At 38.2% G+C, this 15998-nt stretch overlaps 1 protein-coding gene across 5 annotated transcripts in view; it reads right to left on the bottom strand.

Annotated features, from left to right (window-relative positions):
* The window catches only part of TNIK (TRAF2 and NCK interacting kinase), a 372736-nt gene that overhangs the window by 133061 nt on the left and 223677 nt on the right, over positions 1 to 15998 (bottom strand). For all 5 annotated transcript variants that reach the window (XM_080655707.1, XM_080655708.1, XM_080655709.1 and 2 more), the window contains exon 5: positions 1471 to 1581. In XM_080655707.1, coding sequence (XP_080511833.1) covers positions 1471 to 1581 — 111 coding nt within the window. The remainder of the gene's footprint in view (positions 1 to 1470; positions 1582 to 15998) is intronic.

The following is a 15998-nucleotide window of genomic DNA, read 5'->3' as shown; positions in this document are numbered from 1 at the left end:
TTTAATATGGAATAAGTAGGTGTCAAGCTTCATGTTCTCACATGGATATTCAATTGACCTTACTGACTGATAAGGGCACCCTTTCCCCAGGCACTGAAGCAGTTCCTTTGTCATAACTCAGGTGAGCTGTGAAGCAGGTCTGTCCCTGGGCTCTCGATTCTGTTTCCTTGGCCATTTGTCTATTCTTGTGACAATACTACTCTGTTCTAATTACTTAGCAGCTTTATAAGTCCCAATAACTGGCAACATACTAGCACATCCTCCAGCTTTGTTCTTCTTAAGACTGCCTTGATCCCTTTGCATTTTCATATAACGTTTTAAAAATCAGTTTGTCAATAACCACAGATATACCTAAAATGATTTTGGTAGGGAGTTCAGTGAAGTCATGGATCAAATTGGGGAGAAATAACATTTTTAGAATACTGAGCATCCTAATCTTTGAAATAGTATATACCTCTATTTATTAAGGTCTTCTTTAATTTCTCTCAATAATATTTTGTAGTTTACGATGTAGAAGTTGTTCACATCTTTCTGTAAATTTATTTCTAAGTATTTGATTTTTATACCATTATAAATGTAGTCATTTAAAATATTTTATATTTTCTTTTGCCTAATGTGGTTTGAATTTAATCAATAAACATTGTTTTAATGCCCTTCATCCATCTTAACTTCCATCCATCTATCTATCTATCTGTGCATCCATTCACAACACATAATCTATCTTTCAAATGTATATCTTAGACACATTGTAAAAACATTTTTAACTTTTGTTTCCTTAAATTAAGAAGGCAGAGGTTATAAATAGATAATGATTGCCAAGCAGATCTAGTAAGAATACTCAGTGGACATGTAATAGCCTCCATATTAGTAGCAAAAGATAATTAAACTAATCTGAAGGACCAACTACCTTCTTCTCCTTGAATTGAGCTCGGCAAATACGACAATATTGCTCAGACTGCCTGATTGTGGGCAAAACTGGGCAAATAGGCACAGTCTTGTCCAGCTATCTTCATTAATTTAAGTAATTAGCACTAAAAGAACTTTATTTAAAAGGGTAAAATCCAGTAAACTAGGTTCTATGTATGTACTGAAATGGCTAAAGTCACACAATCCTTAAATTAGTTATAAACTTCCACCAATAGAAAACTCCAATGAGTGATCAAAATATCTCTAAAACAATCCATTTCCTAAGTGGGACATCATCTATAGGACCTAAAATCAGATTTCCAATTGGAAACACCACTAGAAATGAATTCCTTGTTAAAAGAACTCACCCAATGCTAACTCAAATGAGAGTGCACATTGCCCATTCAGAATGGTACTCACTTCCACTAGAGCAGACCACAAGAAACTACCATTGCTATTATCACTGTTAGAATAAAGCTTTAGAGGTTTCCAATATGCTTATAAATTTCAGTGGAAGGTTAGTACAAAGTTACACCTCCCACGATATCCTGTATTGCTACTTACTCGTAAGATCTCCCTGCAGATGTATGCAATCCACTCCTCCTTCAAGGTGTTACCTTTCGTGTTCTTGATCAGGTCAGTGACAGAGCCAGCTCCACAAAACTCCATCACCAACTGGCAAAGGAAGCACACATGCCATTACTATAATTACACTCCTCAGCTTCCACTGGGCTGAGTTATGAAAGCATACAATACTCCAGTTGAATGCTTTGGAATGTCTTTCCTGCAAAGAAAAAAGTGATCATATAACAATATGTAAAACCTAAACATTTATCTTCATTTATTCCCAAAATGATAGGAAGAAAAGATTATTTTTAGTTTTATAATCTGAAAATTACAGTTTCAAATTGAGAAAAATCTTCATATTCTATGTATTTTATAAAATGAGGGCAAGTAGGCAGTGCAGATGTTGTTGAGAATACCTGTGCTTATTTAGCAGTTGAATTCATCCTTCCTACACAAGTAGGGTCATTCCCCTGTCCAAAAGAGCTATGGTGAACTAGGCCCGTGGTTGGCAAACTGCGGCTCATGAGCCACATGCGGCTCTTTGGCCCCTGAGTGTGGCTCTTCCACAAAATACCACGGCCTGGGCGAGTCTATTTTGAAGAAGTGGCGTTAGAAGAAGTTTAAGTTTAAAAAATTTGGCTCTCAAAAGAAATTTCAACCATTGTACTGTTGATATTTGGCTCTGTTGACTAATGAGTTTGCCGACCACTGATCTAGTCAATCCCACATTAGGACAATACAAGTGCATGCTATTTATTTTATTGGTTTGTAAATGGCATTGTAAGCTGTCAGAGTGAGGACTATCTGTTTTTAATTAAACTCAGCAAATGTTTCCAGGAGGCTGGACACATCAAATAAATTCAATAAACAATAAGCTCTAATTTAGCACCTTTCATCCAAAAAACTCCAACTTCCCAATAAATATGAATTCATTACAGCACTCAGCAGCTTTGTAAAATAGGCAGAAAATAAACACCTCTCTTACTTAACAGATAAGTAGAGAGCAGAAGAGAAAAAACCATCTATCTGCTTTTGTATCCATTTTCTTGGATTAGAGTAACATATCCATTTCCATACTTTCTCTTTTTCAAAAAGTCTTCAATAAAAAGTCTCCTTATGGGTACTTATATAATTTTGTAATTACATAGTAACAATTCAGAAAAACTACCAATCAATCTTTGACCTGACTCTAGAAACAGAACTGATATGGGGTCATAATGAAATCACATTGATGATTTTAGCTTTGTCCAAATGTACATTCCTAACATCAGCACCATGTCACCAGATCCTAAAAGATACCCCACTAGGCTGCAAAATATTCAGGTAGAAATTATGTTTCCTTTTTTTCTGTATGCCTAGTTGAAACTCAAAAAACTCATGAAACAATGCCTGTTCTAACATGTCATCTTATGATTCCACACAGGGAAGGGATTTCCATGTTCTTCAGAGCTTTTGTAAGGAAATTTGAGAAGTGCCATGATAGACCACATTCCAACCCAATAAGAGTTGTAAAGTTTTCATATATGCTAGCCAGGAAGCTATCAAAGGCCAGAAAATCACATTAGAAAGAACTCAGAAGTCAATTTGAAGAAGTTCTCACTGGCCAAACATGGGATAACTTGAGTATCAATAATAATAACTTCAATATCTTGAAACACATTGAATATGCTTAACTAAAGGCATTAATCAAGACACCCCTCAAAAAGAATACAACTGGCACTGTTTCAAGAAAATGAAGAAGCAACTTCTAATTTTGAGGACTGGTAAATAGGTAAAAATTAAGAATTCTACACTGCCTTTCTAGTACAAGTTTTACCACTGGGTAACCCTATATAATAAAATCCTAATATGCAAATCGACTGAACGGCAAATGACTGGTGGAACGACTGGTTGCTATGATGCACACTGACCACCAGGGGGCAGATGCTCAATGCAGGAGCTGCCTCCAGCCTGCAGGCCCCAGGCCAGCCAAGGCGGTTGCCAGTGGGGGGCCCCTGATCGCACTGCCAGTCACCCTGCAGATCGGCCCTGATCGCTGGCCAGGCCTAGGAACCCTACCCATGCATGGATTTCATGCACCAGGCCTCTAGTTAAATAATAAAAGAGATAAAGCTTGTCTTCATAAAAATCAGGTATTTCATCTAATAAATGAAGAAAACAAGTAGAACATCACTATTACACAACCTCTAATAAGCTAATGGATTTAGGAGCTGATCATCAATGGCTGCTAACTTAAAAAAAATAAGAAATAACCAGCTCTGATTTGCCTTTTAATTAGAATAATATATCACCTAAGAGTAGTCTTGTCCAAACCAAAACCAAACCAAACAAACAAACAAATCCCCCAAAACTGAATCTGATGAAGTTTCTAGTTCCAACTACCAATTTACAGGAAATTCAGAGGACTGAGAAACATGTTACATCCTGGGGACACAATCATCAAAACCTAGAATAGGAAACTCCACAGGGAAAATGACCCATTTATTCAACAAATAAATTGCAGGAAGGGAAAGAAAAGGATGGAGGGGAAATCTATAAACTTAAAAACATCTCAAAAGATATACCAATGGGTGCAACTTACTTAGATACTAATTTTTTAAAGTTATTAAATTTTTTAGACAATCTACAGATTAGATATTAGAAATATGGTTAATAATTTTGTAAGTGTGACAATGGTACTGTATGTAAAAAAAAGTTCTTACTTTTAGAGAAACATTCTACAGATAAAATGATACAATATGATGACAGTCTCTTCTATAAATGATACTAAGACAACTGGATATACATATGTAAAAGAATAATGTTGAACCCCTACCTCACACCACATAAAAAATTATCTCAAAATGGGTCAAAGACCTAAATATAAGAGCTAATACTGTAAAACTCTTAGAGAGAACATAGGGATAAATCTTCATGACCCTGGATTTGGCAATGGTTTCTTAGTGATGACAACAAAGACACAAACAACAAAACAAAATATAGATCATTTGGATTTCATCAAAATTAAAAACTTTGTGCATCAAACGACACTATCAAGAGAATGGACTTATACGCATGCATATAATAACCAACGGATGGAAAACATTGTGGGGTGAGGGCATGTATGGGAGTGGGGTGGGGGGGCAATGGTAAGATATGTACACATATAATACCTTAATAAAAAAATCATTAAAAAAGAGAATGAAAATACAGCCTACAGAATAAAAAAAATATTTGCAAATCGTATCTAATAAGGTCAAGTATCCAGATCTATAAATAACTTACAACTCAATAATAAAAACATAAACACCACAATTTTATTTTATTATTATTATTTTTTAAATATATTTTTATTGATTTCAGAGAGGAAGGAGAGGAAGGGAGAGGGAGCGATAGAAACATCTTTGATGAGATAGAATCATTGATCAGCTGCCCCCTGCATGCCACACCCTGGGGAAAGAGACCACAGGGTGCCCTGGCCAGGAATCTGTGACCTCCTAGTTCATAGGTTGACTCTCAAACATTGATCCACACTGGACAGGCAACAATACAATTTTTAAATGGGTAAAGGCTTGAATAGATATTTCTGCAAAGAAGATATATAAATGACTAACAATCACATGAAAAGATGTTCAACATTGATAGTTATTAGGAAAATGCAAGTTAGAACCACAATGACATACCACTTCACACTAGGATGGCTGTACTTAAAAAAAAAAAGTAGAATATAACAAGTGATGGCAAGGATCTGGAGAAACTGTAAGCCTCATACACTGTTGGAGAAAATTTAAAATGGTACAGTTTCAGTACAGTTTGATGATTCCTCAATAAATTAAACATAGAATTACCATATGATCCAGCAATTCCACTTTTAGATATATACCCAAAAGAACTGAAAACAGCTGTTCAAACAAAAATGTTCAAAGCAGCACTATTCACAACAGACCAAAGGTGGAAATACTAAAATGTCCATCATCAGGTGAATAAACAAAATGTGGTATATTCATACAATAGAATATTATTCAGCTATGAAAACAAATGAAGTTCTTATGCATGACACAACACAGATGAATCTTAAAAATATTATGCTAATTAAATAAAGCAAGACCAAAACAGGCTATATATTGCACAAATCCATTTATATGAAATGTCTAGAATAAATAAATCCATAGAGGCAGAAAGCAGATTAGTGGTTGTTGCCAGTCACTAGAGGAGGGAAGAAAGGGAGTTCCCACTTAATGGGTACAGTTTCCTTGGTGATGACAAAAGTTCTGGAACTAGATAGAGGTGATGGTTGCACAACATTGTGTACTAATGCTACTGAGTTATACATTTTAAGATGGTTAAAAGGTGAATTTTAGGCTGTGTGTATTTTACCAGAATTTTAAAAAAAGATATAATGAGAAGATCTGTTTCAAAATAGTAGTAGAAAGGAGGAAGATGGGGCAAGATTGGCCACTGATGAATGGTTATTGGGCTACTTTTGGGCACATGGGTGTACATTATACTGTTCTGAATAATTTTGTGTATTTTAAGAGTTCTTCACAAAGTTTTTAGAAATCCCATTATGTAGCATACCATGGTTGAATGGCAGCAAGACGGACCCAAGCAAAGTCCTTGGGTAGAAAGAAAAGAATATATTTTCTCAAGTGAGCAAAACATGTTTGTGCCTCTTTTCCGAATCCCATTTTGAAAAACACAGAGACCAGACCTCCCATGATGCATCCATTGCTCCTGTATCAGCTGGAGAAAATGTCCTACCACCGAGCTCTATTAGGCCATGTAATTAGAGTTCCCAAGGAAAGCAGAGGAAAGCCAGTGACTCCAGTCCCTTAAAATTAGATTGGACCAAATACTTTCAAATATTCTATAGGAAACAATCCTGCTCTAGCCAGGCACTAATGTCAGTGATTTCTATAATTTGCTTCTCCTTTCAGCTCCAGCTGAAGGCTGCTAAATTCTTTTCATCTCACCATGGGACAAAATGATTGTTAAATTATGTAGTGGGATTTAAAAAACAAAAAAGAAAGAGAAAGAAAGAAACCAGCATTTGCTAGCAATCGGTTCTTATAGCCACATAGCAACACTGATAATTACTGCCACCACACAGCGGGGACTCTCCCTCACCACAAGTAACCTCAGCACATTAATGAAGAGACACAGGACTCAACATGCCAAGTCCAGCAGCGGTAAGTCAATAACTTCATATGTCACAAGCAAGAAATAATGGATCATTAATATTCTTCCTGAAAGTAAGTTCTCAAACAGTTGACACCAGAGTAACAATACTTGCTTACATTTGCTGAGAATCTACCATATGCTAGGTACTGGGCTAAGTGATGTTCACCTGTTATTTCATTAATTCTCCTTCTCCTCAATTTCCTTTTCATGATTTATTTGGAAATAAAGCTTAGGTATGGTCTGCAGCCTTATCTGTATATTCATTAAATAACTAGAGCAGGGTTGAAAGCATGGTGCTCTCTCAAGTACAGCTACTAACCTTGGGCATGCTCTCTAACCAACCTGGGCTCAGCATCCCACCACCATCACTATAAAACACAACATAAAAGCATCAACCTCAATGGTTTGATGTGAACATTAGTTGTGTCTATGAATATAAACTTCTTAGCAACCAGAAATCTTAAATTATATTTATCATTTTTCTACTTTTTTTGGCATTTGTATGTATTAACAAGTTTCCAACTTAGAAGATAGCATTGATAGCTTCCCAAGATCCACTTCCCTTGGATGGTGAAGACATGGCTGAAAGGTGCTTATAAAGGGCATTGGATCTGTGTTTCTAAAGCCTCTGTTAATGAAAGAGTACCAAGGACACCTGGCGTTTTTCAAGCTTGTACCACACAGCAAGAAGACACCGTGGTCCATTCCAGGACATTGGATCTTTTTAAAAATTATATATTTTTATTGATTTCAGAGAGAAAGGGAGAGAGATAGAAACATCAATGATGAGAGAGAATCATTGATTGGCTGCCTCTTCTCCCAGTATAAGAAGCTCTGGGAATCGAACCGTGACCTCCTGGCTCATAGGTCAATGCTCAACCACTGAGCCACCACGGCTGGGCTGGACCTTTTTATTTAGAAGACTGAGAGGCAGTGGTGGTGGGATCTTAAAATCCTCACTCCACACCACCTACATTAATGGATCAGAAAATGAAATGCACATGTGTGTCACTTGGGAAGAGAGAAAGAAGGTTAAGTTGAAGGTGAGGACAGAACTGTGTTCAGGGACGATGGGGGTTAGGTTTGGGCCTGGAACAGTGAAATGGGGGTTTGGGCCTGGAACAGTAAAACAGCAGCATAGTGTAGTGCAACTCAATTAATAGGGAAAGGGTTGCTTGAATTATTGGACGTAGGTAGTTATTTCTATCTAAATTAAAATGGTTAATTTAAAAAACACAGTTCTAACATAAGATTTCACCATTTGCATGGCTGCTTTTCACATATTTTTGTCAGTTGTCTTATATTTTTGAGGAGCAAGATGTTTTCTTTTAGAGGTTGTGGTGGGAGGGGTGCTTACTGTGCCCTCCTGTGCTTTTCCCTCCCAGACAATATTTAAGGAAAGGGTCTTTGGCCTTAGCTGATCCCAGAAGGAGTTTCAGAAGCACTGTCTGAGGCCCTGAGCTCACCTCCTCACCCAGCCTGAGAGGCTCCTGGATGATTTCTAGGGTCCCTCCGGTATTCACTCACTTGCTAGTTAATTGCTTTTAAGTTCCTGTAACAGAAATAAAGCTTTAAGCTATTTTAAAACTGCAGGCACTAGCCCAGAATTACCTTGACAGAAACCCATTCCTCCCAAATGTCACCCAGGAGAATAAATGACTGCTAACAGACCCCTTCTCTTTTATAAGGAGGGGCAGGAGGCGGGATAAGGAAGAAGAGGGCAAAGGAAGATGAGGGTCTGCCTAAAATGAGAGAAGTTTGCACCAAGACATTGAAGAGGCACCCTAAGTAAAGGATAGGAAAGATAAACTTCCAAGAATTCACAGCTCTGCAAAGGATCAGCCTATTGACCTTGAAGGTCCAGAAACATCAGCAAGGCATAGGATATTTTTATTATGTGTGGCTGGAAATAGCCACAGAGCTCATGTGCATGATTTATGAAGGTGTAAACAAAACCCAAACTCAGTACTTTGTTAAACAATAAGCTTCATTCACTAAAGGTAGTTTGTCTAACAACATAAAATATGTGTATAAAAAAGTACCAAAATTGGTAGGTATACATTTATCATTTCAATCAACTAATATAAACAGAAAGTAACACTGTTGGGAATTTCAAATTTGGAAAAGCAACCTAAACAGCTTTTTGCATTCATTTTTAAACCAGCATGCCTTGGGGTGTGGCAGGGTGTGGAACAACTCAAACTCCTTTGGCTCCTGGATTATATTTTTAGACTTGAAAAGAGAAAGCTTAAAATACAAATTCTAGGTCTTCCAAAGATTTAAAAAAAAAAAAAAAAAAAGAGTCCCAAGGATATGAAGTCCCAAACTTCGTCAATAAATGTTCTGGATAATGAACAAATTTGTATCTTGAGAATGACAATGGCATTTTGAATATACTGAGCCAACTGGTATTTTTAGCAACCAGAAGGCAGCCCAAAGCACAGGTCCCTGGAAATGCTTTCGAGACACCCATGTCTAAGGAGATATCCATCTCAGAGTCAGCATGGCAGCATTCAAGGAATGAGGGAAGTTCGCTACTTCATGTGTTTGGTATTTGGTGCTACATTTGTCAGTAGGCGTGCAAGATATTCTAGAGAATTTTCCTGTTAGGCGAAAATCACTACATGTCCATCTGGGCCACCAACTCAATCACAGAAACTAACCAGAGACTGTAAGAAATTTACAACTTGGCCTCACAAAGTGTTACACTCAAATAGAAGAATTTGAGGTGGGGATGAGGGAGCAAATTTTCAGATGAGTTGAAAATAGAAAAAGGGAAAATATGCTGTCCTTAGAGAACTTAGGACTAAGCAACTTGGTTGTTGAGGATTTTGAGAAGCACAATATAATATATAAGGCCACAGACTTGGACTCAAAATTAATCTAGAAAATGAAGAGGGTTGTATAGACTATTAGCAGAATAACTTTGGATATCCATAAGTTCTTCCTTTTAGGTGAAAAGCACTTTAAGTACAGTTCAAATGAAATTCATTAGGATAAAAGGAGAAATCATTTTCACATTCTTGTCACAGAATCAACCATTAATTCATAAAAAATGACTCTATAAAAGCGGAACTCAAGCCCAGTAGGAAAGTATTAAATTAAGCATAGCTCTACTCTGTGTTTGTATCTAAGTAACATAGTTTGTCTCTACTGGTCATGCAGTGGGGAAGCTCTGAGTCTGGGAGACTGTTTATATGCAACCTTCTGTTATTTAGGAAATCCTATATTTACCAAGTTCAGCCTTCTAAAATGTTCTGCTCACCAATAGTAAGATTCAATCACTTCTCCAGGCAAGTGACCTAGCTTTTACACATGAAGGAAAGGCATGATTCATTATAAAAGTGACGGATACTGATTAAAACAAGGGCCCCTCACCCCCTGCCCAGATGAAAGCCTCATTTCTGATGCATAGAAAAGAGAAATTTTAATTAGCTGTTCAAAAGACTCAGCAACAGGTGATTGAATTTTTAATTGTCATATCTGCAACACTTTACATTTAAATCTTAAAACAACCAAAATGTTGGTGGACATGATTTTTGCCAAGCCAAGGTGCTACAGCAATGTAATTCAAACTATCACAGACTTAGGTCTGGGGCTGTGGCCAACATCACTGCATATTCCAGAAAGTTCCCCTCATTGGTGGTTGAATGACATCATGTCTTAGTTCATTTCAGTATCTCATTCCCATCTGACCTTGTACAGGGCATGGATGAGTAATGCAAATGCATGAAGTTGAGCATGCATGCCAGACAACAGGGAGTGATGGGGCCCTGGTGTGAACTACAGTGGGCACGTGCCCTCTGCACAACTGCCAAATGGCTCTACCATACTGTTCTATTGGGGATCTTAGGCCCAATATTTTTAATTTTTTTAAAAGATCATTTGATTTTTCAAGATCTTTTAAAGGAATACAGACTTTTGTGTGAAACTGCTCATTTTTTTCTAATGTTGGCATAATTACACAAACATCACCTTATTTGAACCAAGCTAAACATATTTACCTGGACAGCATTTAGCCTCCAGATTGCCAGTTTTAAAACTCAGATCTAGTCCAAAGTTTTCACTTTTTAAAAAAATATGTTTTTATTGATTTTAGAGAGAGGAAGGGAGAGGGAGAGAAAGATAGACACATCCATGATGAGAGAGAATCACCGATTGGTTGCCTCCTGCACACCCCCTACTGGGGATTGAGCCTGCAATCTGGGCATGTGCCCTGACCAGGAATCGAACTGTGAGCTCTGGTTCAGGGGTCGACACTCAACCACTGAGCAACACCAGCCAGGCCCAAAGTTATCACTTTTATAAGGAAGGAAATAAATGCCAGAGACCCAAATGTCAGGTTTGAATCCAGGTCCTAGATTCCAGGCAGGGTTCCAGCCACATGCTAGAAAGTTTGTCCCTAAAATGCATACAGTCTAATGTCTTAACTCTTAGCTCTGCAAGCCGACACTGTTACAATCTAATGAATGACTTATCAAGTCATTTCAATACAATAATCTATTTTACTCGACCACACTACATTTGGAAAGCTAATCAGAAATTTATTTCCTTTTACGACATATTCTGGCTCTGTGGTGATTATCAAAAGAGACAACAAATCACATGTGATTTCACTTTCTAATGTTACAGAAATTAGAAATTGTGTTTACTAGACTGACTTGCCCACTCACTCCCAGTGTCTGAATGGCCTGTAGCAGCATGGTGAGCCTCCCATCCCCGAGCGAGAGCAGAGAATGAGCCGGCAGTGCCGTGTGTCAGAGCTCGCCTTGTTTCCCAGAGATGGGAATCTTTATTGAAAGAGCTCTCTTTTTTGATTTCCGGATCAGGCCCTAAGCAGTTGATAAGGGAGAATTACTTGGCCATTATCAGAAGCAGTTGTATTTCCACAAAGAGCTGGTACCAAACAAGAGTTTATCTCTACGACAAGACTGATAGAATTCGCACCGATTATAATTCAATCAGACACCTGAAACTGTACATGTATTGGCTGGTGGGTTATGTGCAAACCTCTGTCTTCCAGCCACAGCAGACAAAGTAGCTGGGAAATATTTTCTATAGAATGACTACTGGGGATACATCTTAGAAAGTGCTGCTCTTTTGGTTGTGACAGGCTGTGTCTCTATATAATCCATAGCAATATTTTATATAAATGTAATTCTAACAGAAATCCATTAGCCTAAAGAGTCGGCTATCTGTGACCTTTGCAATTATTTGCTAAAACATTCCCAAAAGGTTTAATGTACTTTTCAAAGTGTATTTCTTACCAGTCTTATGAGCAGCTTTGAAAGTTGGAGAAAGTGATATACAGAGATAAAAGGTGCAGTTGAAATGAACTTATTTAAACGCAAAGCTTCAATCCTATTTGAAACACTAACATTTGAGATGGAAACTATTTTTTTACAATGAAAAGAAGAAGAGTGTAGAGTTCAGGGGAAAACTGGCTTTGTCACACTAGCTGAATTTGGGCAAGTTTCTCAACTTCTCTGAGCCTAATTTCCTCATCGGTAAAGTAGGGACAATGATAATATCTAATTTGTAGGATGGTTGTAAAAATCTAATGAAATAATAGGATAATGCAAACAAATGTAGCACTTTTGCACGCAATAAGCAGATGACAAAATTGACCTGCCATTGTTATTATTAACACAAAATGGCCCAAACGTAGTGAGTCAGAGGCCTTGGAATAAATACACACTATTATATTCTATAACCAAGTTCCCACCGATATTGTAATCTGGTATAAATTTCCCAATTATGTTTCTGTTTTGCCTTTACTTTTCCAAGTGTCTCCTTAGTTTGTCATCAAACAGAAGAAGAAGAATTAGAAAAGAAATGATGCTCTTGCCCTCATGAGACATTTCATACCTGAGTATTTTTATCCCCAGGGACACAGAAGCTAGTGGGGATGGTCAGAACAATCTATGCACACGCACAAATCTGACAAATGCTGGTCCTCTGTCTTCCAAGCAGAATGTTGGGCATATAACTGCCACATTTTGCCACCTGCATTTAATTACAGGTAGGAAAATGAAATGTGAAAGGAGGGTTCCTCTACATGTGACCTGGTTTTGGAAGTGATCAGAACTCACTGATGGCTTTTTGCCTTCAGGAAGGGTATTGCTAAAACAGTCTCCTAACTGGTCTTCCTGCTTCTACTGGGGCGGGGGGATGGGGGGGAGGCGGGTACCCATTCATTCTAGTCTGGACCCAGCCACCAGAAGGACCCCTTCACTCTGTAGATCAGATCACATCCCTCCACCTTCAAAAGCACCCCCTCCCTCCCCCTGACCTTTCTCAGAGGAAAAGCTGATGTCTTTCCAATGGCCTTAAGGCCCTGCACGATCTAGCCTCTGGTCTCATTTCCCACATCTTCCAGTCACACTGGCCTCACTGCAACTGCTGGAAAACACCAGGACTGGACGGAATGCCTTTCCTCGGGTTAACTTCACAGGGCCTACCTGGCCACTGTACTTCCCACTGCAATCCTACCTGTATTCCCGTTAACATTGTCCTGCTCTTCCAGAAACTTTTAGCTTTCAGCATTCTCTATAGTGCTCTTGCATAGTCAATTTATTGTTTATGGTCTGTTTCAAGAATGTAAGCTTTATGAAAGTTGGGGCTTTCTTCAGTTTTGTTCACTGATATATCCTAAGTCCCTAGAAGAATGCCTTGCAGCTAGCAAGTATTCAATATGTATATATTTGTTGAAAAAAATAAATGCATGAGTGGATTAATGAATTAATTAATTATTAATGATGAATGAATAAATGAACACATACACTTGTAGGCTCTTGGTTCCCAATAACCACAGCCATCTCCAGGGAAAGAGCAATTGGCTAAAGTGAGAACTATTGGGCGGCGGCTCATTTCCAGAGTATACAACCTCCCATTTGTGTCATGCGGAAGCAGATAGGCTTCCTGCTTTCTCCCAGTTCCAATCTGAAAACGGAATGCAGATTTTGCTCATTACAAAAAAGAAAAAAAAGTTCAGTGCCTTTCACAGAACTTCAGGCCAAGCTAAATCTTCACGTTTCGGGATGCCTGCATTCATTTGGTGCTGCATCCATCCATTAATGAGCTTTGAAACCCTGGGAAAGTCAATGAACTTGACTGGGACCCAGCAAAATAAATGACAACTAATTTTCTTTCCAGCTTAGAAAAATCTCAGCATTAGGAAAAAGATAAAAACCAGTCAAGCACTGCTTGACCATTCCTCCTCTTCTCTCAACCAATAATCCTATATAATAAAAGCCTAATATGCAAATTGTCCCCTCAACTGGGAGTTTGACCGGGAGTTCGACGGAGGCGGGGGTGGGGTTGGGGGTGGGGGATGAAGCCAGGCTGGCCAACCGCTCATGGTCCCTCCCCCTGGCCCACCAGTCTGGCAGGTGGCAGCGGCAGGTAGCCAGGGGAAGGGAGGCTCTGGCTGGCAGCCGGCAGCCAGCAGCCGCTAGGGACCCTGCCCATGCATGAATTTTGTGCAGTGGGCTTCTAGTTTGTAAATAAATACCCACATTTTAATAGTTCAACCTAACAAAAAAACCATCTCACAAAAGAAATGATCATCATTCATAGTTAGGTGTGACTCACCTAGAAATACTTGTGCTACCTCAGGTGATAAGCTGGGATGTGGTTCCAAAGCTACATTAATGCTTTCTTTTAATTTGGAACTGCAGTCCTGACCAAACAATGCAGGAAGCCACCCATTGTCTTCACTATCAGAGAAGTGTAAACAAGGATCCTGAAATGCTGGTGACCCTTGAGCCCATGGCAAGGGCCAGAGCTATGCACCGATTGATTAGTCCAGACAATGGGGGCTCAAGCTATTTCCTGACCAAATAGTCTCAGAGTAAATCTTTCTAATATTTACTGACCTTTAGGATAGTTTGTCTGTTACCACAATTACCTGCCTGACTAAGGGCTAGATGTGTATCCAAAATGAATAAAAGATTGGCAAGGCCTGAGCACCAGTGGAAGTCCTTCCCCTTGAGTTGGGCTTGCCCGCCTGGCCCCCAATATTTCCAAATTATTATTTCTTGTCTTGTCTCTTTCATTTGCGTGCGGCCCCTTCTCCAGATCCCGAACCCTGAACCACGCGGGATGTGGGTCATTCACAAAACAAAAAGTTTTTCTACAGACCGCATTTAAATCACTATTATTCCCCACCTGTCTCTGCAGCTTATCCAACGTGTGCCATCTTATCAGATCCTGTTGAATCTGCATGATATTTTGAACTCTCAAAAGTACCTGTAGCGCTCAGGTTTATACCAATAATAGTAATAATAGTAACCAATTTTGTACCACTAATGTCACGTTCATTCACAAAACAACTATTTTTTTCAGCATCATAAGCCTGGTACCTCCCTAGCACTAGAGGGATGCTGAGATGTAAAAGACACAATCCTGTCCTCAGAGAGCTCCTCAAAGACAGCTCAGTGAAAAGCAATTAAAAAAGAAGAAACAGCAGAAGTGGCTCTGATTTTAGAATTTAAGAGAAAGTTTAGGGGATTAAAAAAAGCAGACATGAAAAAGAAAAATGTTTTAAAAATCAAATTACTGCAATTACTACTGAGATACAAATATCTTCAACTCCACCAGTGCATGTTATTGTAGACATCCCCACCATGTCAATGCACATGTGTATTTCTTTCTTTTTGACAAAAATGAAAATATTATATCTAACCAAAGCTTCTAAAAAGAGCTTACAAAATCCCACTATAATTGTTAATGCTCATTCACTTGTAAATATAGATCCACAACATTTTAACTGGCTAAATAGCATCCCCTAATGAGTTTACTTAAGTCATTCCCTATTGGTTAACTTTTACATACATCTTTAGGTAGTTGCCCAAATATTATTCAGGATACATTCCTGCAGGTGGAAGTACTGGGTTATTATTATTTTTTTCCCCACAAAAGAAAAATAAGGAGTTTATTTTATGACATACTTATTTAGATGATTACTTACTGGTAATTAGTACTTCTACAAGTTTTTAAAGGCAACCATTTTAAGTGAGAACACGTATCAGGCTAGTAGAAAACAGTTAAAATAAAGCCCTCTCTTTTGATCTTACAAAGTCATGCAGACAAGAGAAGATACATCTGGTCTGGTCCAATCAGGCTTCTTGGAATTATTAAAATGTCTTTTCTGGTAAAGATGAATTTGGCTCATCATAGAAAGAAGGTTCTTTGAAGGCTGCTGCTAAACTCATTTCCCTTTGAAAAAGTAAATTTTAAGGCATGATAGTGCAAGAGGTAAGTTTTGATTTACAGAACATTTATAGACTAATGGTGCTTAGTCTCTGATTTCCAACTTATTTTAAAGAACAGAAACTATGTTGACAAGTTTCTCTGCCTAAATT

Source organism: Plecotus auritus (genome assembly GCF_963455305.1).
Source record: "Plecotus auritus genome assembly, chromosome: 2".
NCBI lineage: Eukaryota > Metazoa > Chordata > Mammalia > Chiroptera > Vespertilionidae > Plecotus > Plecotus auritus.
This window is presented reverse-complemented; position numbering and strand designations above follow the sequence as displayed.